General features: G+C 37.0%; 2 protein-coding genes and 1 pseudogene across 4 annotated transcripts in view; 1 reads left to right on the forward strand and 2 right to left on the reverse strand.

Annotated features, from left to right (window-relative positions):
- The window catches only part of LOC104751476 (vacuolar protein sorting-associated protein 35B), a 7,363-nt gene extending 6,932 nt beyond the window's left edge, over window positions 1-431 (reverse strand). For all 3 annotated transcript variants that reach the window (XM_010473424.2, XM_010473427.2, XM_010473425.2), the window contains exons 1-2: window positions 254-431; window positions 74-170 (exon numbers count right to left, since the gene is read on the reverse strand). In XM_010473424.2, coding sequence (XP_010471726.1) covers window positions 74-170; window positions 254-349 — 193 coding nt within the window. In that variant the 5' untranslated portion in view covers window positions 350-431. The remainder of the gene's footprint in view (window positions 1-73; window positions 171-253) is intronic.
- Window positions 732-1,603, reverse strand: LOC104753868 (annotated as a pseudogene).
- LOC104751477 lies at window positions 2,832-3,666 on the forward strand. Its single transcript, XM_010473428.1, has 2 exons — window positions 2,832-3,030; window positions 3,124-3,666. The coding sequence occupies exons 1-2, from the start codon at window positions 2,887-2,889 to the stop codon at window positions 3,478-3,480; spliced, it is 501 nt and encodes a 166-aa protein (XP_010471730.1). The 5' UTR covers window positions 2,832-2,886; the 3' UTR covers window positions 3,481-3,666.

The raw sequence follows: 4,896 nt of genomic DNA on the forward strand, positions 1-4,896 counted from the left end.
AAAAAAAAAAAAAAAAAAGAAAAAAAAAAAAGCACGAAATCGAGAGATTCAAAGTTGTGGCGATGGAATCTACAGAGATCGTAATATTTCTGAGGAGAGAGCTTGGATGTGCGGAGCTCCGAAAGCATCAGAGCGGAGTACTTGAGAACTTCTCTGAGATTATTTGCGTCCTGAGAGACGACGAATTGTGAACAAAAATTAATCAGATCAAAGGAAAAATTAATAAACTCAGCTGAGGAAAAAGGAAACGGACCAAAGCCCGATGCATGAAGAAAGCGTTGTGCTGGATTCCGGCGATTCCTTCCGCCAGCCACTTCTCCTCGTCTTCTACTCCGGCGAGTGCCCTCATCCTCTCTTCCTTCTTCTTTCGTCTGTCAGCAGTTTTTTTTTTCTTTTCTCCACTTGGTCGCACGAATAAATTATAGACTTCACAGTTTTCTTTTGGTTTTTTTTTTTTTTAAATCATAACTCATTCACGAGACTTAATTTAGTGCTTAATCAAAACACAAATATGCCAATTTGACGAGACGAAAATGTTTATTTTCTTTCTGTGAAGAGACTATGTGACCAAGACCAATAATGTTCAATTGTTCATGGTTTCCATCAATTCTCATTTCTGATTCTCAAATCTCCACTTTAGAGGTCGTGGGAGGGTAATCAGTTTCCAATTGATTTGAATAGTGAACAAGTTACAAAGCCTTTGGCTACAGAGAGAATACAAAAGCTAAAGGAGGCATATCAAAATTGGGGTTAGATTTATATAATTGGGGTTACAAACAGTCAATGTACAAGCTAAAAGCTAAATCTAAAGCAAAATTGGAGAATTAGAATGGGACTGTGTACGGTAACGAATAAATCCCAACTTCAGAGAGAAGCTGAGCTCTAGGCCAAGATGAATCACCGAGTCTCATCTTCATGTCCTCATCAATCTTGATTGCTGCTTTGGGCTTAGGCATCGTTTGCGTCTTCTTCCCAAATAGCCAATCATCGTCATCGCCCTTGGAACAAGTAATATCCGCTACACAAATGGAAGAGGGAGTCCAATCATCAAATAATGCATTGTATCGATCTTCTTTGCTTGGTTTGTGTTTCTTTCTCTACTTCGTTTCATCTATTGCAGCCACAGATGTTGACGGCAGATTCTGTGCAGGCTCAGATTTTTTTTTTGGACATGAGACAGAACTTGCTACGACATCTTGGTGACTGAGAGGCTTCGCAACCGAAACAAGATCCTCTCGAGGCGGAACAGGAACGTCCGCGTTTGGTTTCTTGAATACCAATCGAATGCGTAGAGGATTACCTGCTACAGGTGCAGCTGCAAATACATGTAGAAATATACATGAGCATCACGTTGATTGACATGATATTCTTGACTGTCTAAAAAGTATGAATACAAACCTTTGATGAGACTTTCAACAGGAGGAGGAGAGTCTTCTCTATTCCTCTTCTTACTATTCTGGCTTCCATCAGACAGATAACCGAGGTGGTTTTGAGACGCCTCAAGCTCTTCTGTCAAACCACTCTTCTCAAGTTGGTCAGACTCATCTGAAACTTTCTTTAGTATGTGTTCTCTTCTTCTTCTTTTCCTCCTTCTGGAGCGGGTTTATAGAATCAAGTGTGATTCTTTCAAGCTTTAATCCATTAGAATAAAAGGGTTTTAGACTCGGAGCCTTACAGGACACAAGTTCGGCACAACCATCCCAAGAATCACCAATGTGAAGACACCAATACAACAAACAAGATCACATGACACACAGGAGATGCAAGATAACCTATAGTCGTCACTAGAACAATGCAGCTTACCTGATACCTAATATGAGACTATGGTAAACCTAACCTAATATATAGTTTTATATTTACAAGTGATGATTATAGTTTATATGAACATGGCAGTTAAACGTATATAAATTTATATACTAGAGACTCTATCCATAGAGACAAGAAGGACAACCAAATTCAAAGATTCTACATAGACATTGTTTTGGTTTTAGAAGAATTAAAAAAAAACATAGAAAAACAAAGAACTCAAGCAAGAAACCAGATTTGTGGTTCTCAAACGAACCTTAGTCGATTCGACCAAGTTCCGAACGCTCGCCTGGTTCCTTGCAAGTACAAGCGGTGGGCAAGTGAGAACTCGCGATGAAATCGATTCCTAAACTAAGATAACCCAAAGGCTGGCTTTCAGATTCGACCAACCCAAACAACAAAATCGATCGAGATTAAACCCAGAAAGCTCTATCTCGATGTAGCCAACCAAAGTTTTTGAGAAACCCTAAACGAGTCTCGACCTAGAGCTTGTAGGATGAGACGATAGCTAACAAGCGCGTTTGGGATGGTTATTATGAGCAAAAAAAGTATAGGGTAAGGTCCCGGATTTATAGACGATTGAGATACTGAGATCCACCGACTCGGGCAAAGTCGGTCAGGACTTTTTAGTAAGTTTACATTATAGATAACGGAAAATACCCTAATCCTAAAAATGGAAATATCATAGAGGGGGTAGATACGTCAATTACTGTTATGGGTCATAAGGCTCGGCCCGAGTCTTTTGTTTTTTCATAAAGACCCTTTCCTCTTTCAACTAATGGGCCTAAAATTTAGTTGTTGGACAAAAGAGCTCTATTCTTAAAGCCCAATGTAAACTAAATAGTAACAGAGCTCTATTGTCGAAACGATGCCTTAAGTTTTTTTGGCGGGGGGAAGTCGCAACTCATCAGTTTCTTACAGTTACAGATGCGTTTTGTATCTCTGAACATTCGCGCCTCTCTACGCTTGTGGTTTTTCCTATAAATTCAATACACTTGTGCAAAACTGATTAGGGCTCAATTATTTACTTGCAACACTTTTCTCGTAACGAAAGCGTTCTGTATCTCATTTTAATCAAAGATGCAAGGAGTTCAAGACGACTTGTCTCTGTCTTTGAGTATCACACCAGCCAATCGAACAGTGTCACAGAAACCCCCAGTGATGCCTCTAGGCTTGGTTGCTCCTTATCATCAACAAGCATTTGACGTCAACCATATGTTACAGGTTTTGATCGATCTCTACCATTTAATATGATCTGTTCACTTTTTTTTTTGTGAATATCAACATATGTGTTGTTTACGACTAAGAAATGTGCAGAACCAGATGACAAGAGAACTGTGTACTCAACTAAGGAGTCTGGAGGAAAGAGCCGTCTTTTTCATGAAACTTAAAGACAAAGCTATCGAAGACATGAGGAAACATTCTGTTGAAATGGATATTTGTCTTAGAAAAGCATTATCAGAAGCCGAATTCTGGAGGAAAACGTCGGTTGAGAAATCGGACTTGTGCAAAGATCTCGCGGGAAGGCTTTTGAAAGCGAGAAAGAGAGAGAGGGCGATGATAGGTATTGACGAGAATAATGCGGCAGAGGAGGCTGAATCGTCCACTGGTGAAAATGGAGATGATGTTTTCGACACAGCAAGGACCCGTTTGTGCAAACGTCGTCGTCTTTAAAATTGGCGGGATTTTTAAGCTTGTGACCTTTATAGTCACATGTGTTTTTTTTTGTTTTTTGTATGGACGTTTGGTGAAAAATAAACTGTTCTCACTTCCTAGAATAATTGTTAAGTTGTTATAAATTCAACGTTGTATAGGGGAGAGGGAAGATTTTGAAAATGAGTCCAATTATTCTATGGTATAACATGCACAATGTTTATAACACATTCTTTTTATAAAACACTTAACATTCTCATGTTGTTTACATATTTCCATAGTTAACAATAAAATTTTCAATTCTTTTTCTACAATAAAAAAATATATTATCAGTAATCATTTGTCACGAAAAATTGGGAACGTCTATATAATTACACTGTATACCAATACGATACGTAACTACATGACGTTAAATTTTTATTGCTACGATTGTTAACAATTATACCAAAGCTACTATGCAGAATAAAAGGAACAACGAAAAATCAGTCAAAAGTCAAAACCATAACCCATTCATTGAATATTTGTAAATTATCAATCACGGAAAAAATATATGAAAATAAAATATTACTTCTCTTTTTTTTTCTTTTTTTTGATATAGATGAAAACATATATGATTTTTTTTTATTCTTTATTAGTGAAAATTTTACTAATTCACATGTTCTTCAAAAAGGAAAAAGTTTTTTTAAACCGCTCTCGATAAGAAGGAGTTGAAAAATGTACAATGTTGCCGATTATTATAGATTCGTTTAAATACTCATAATACCCCATTTAATTTTATTTATACAAACTGAACTGATCCATTGTGATGACCAGATTTATACTCATATGATTAGTTGTTTTTTGTTTAGTTAAAAGATAATCATATGCATATGGTTAGTTATTTCCTAAGTAAGGAAACAAGGGGCGTGGAACCTGAAAGGCTTAATCTGTCGATGACTCAGTACAATGTTGAAAGCTTATTACTTGTTTCTCTATGCCCCACGATACCAAATTGTTTGGGGTCGTTATTATACTTTATTGTGGGTACGAGACGAATCACATGTGGATAATTTTTAGCCGCGTACCTCGAAAAATGATATGGCGCAACTTATTAAGTTGACTAACCCACCAGAATACGTACAATCAGCTATTTATTTTTATCTTAACTGTATAACCTGTTTGGTTGGAACACTGTCATTTATCTGTGACTATTGAATACACATATGAACAAAGAAATTAATGAAAAAGGCATTAACTTTGTGTGCGATTTGTAATATTCGAATTAAACTCACCGTAATGGTTCGTTGTAAAGTAAAGCCCCCCCTATGCACTACATAAAAATTAGGTGACCGAGATGAGTACGCGTAGCGGACCTCTCTTAAATTAAGAACAGAACAAAATTCGGTATATGTCTGATCTAAACAGAAAGAGACATGAATAAATGCACAACTGTTAATT

The sequence above is a fragment of the Camelina sativa genome, chromosome 16 (assembly GCF_000633955.1).
Source record: "Camelina sativa cultivar DH55 chromosome 16, Cs, whole genome shotgun sequence".
NCBI lineage: Eukaryota > Viridiplantae > Streptophyta > Magnoliopsida > Brassicales > Brassicaceae > Camelina > Camelina sativa.

Bases quoted from the DNA above. Each gene is read 5' to 3' on its own strand.
- LOC104751477 (XM_010473428.1), top strand. From the start codon at position 2,887: ATGCAAGGAGTTCAAGACGACTTGTCTCTGTCTTTGAGTATCACACCA. The intron at 3,031-3,123 runs GTTTTGATCGAT...AGAAATGTGCAG, and splicing joins ACGTCAACCATATGTTACAG to AACCAGATGACAAGAGAACT.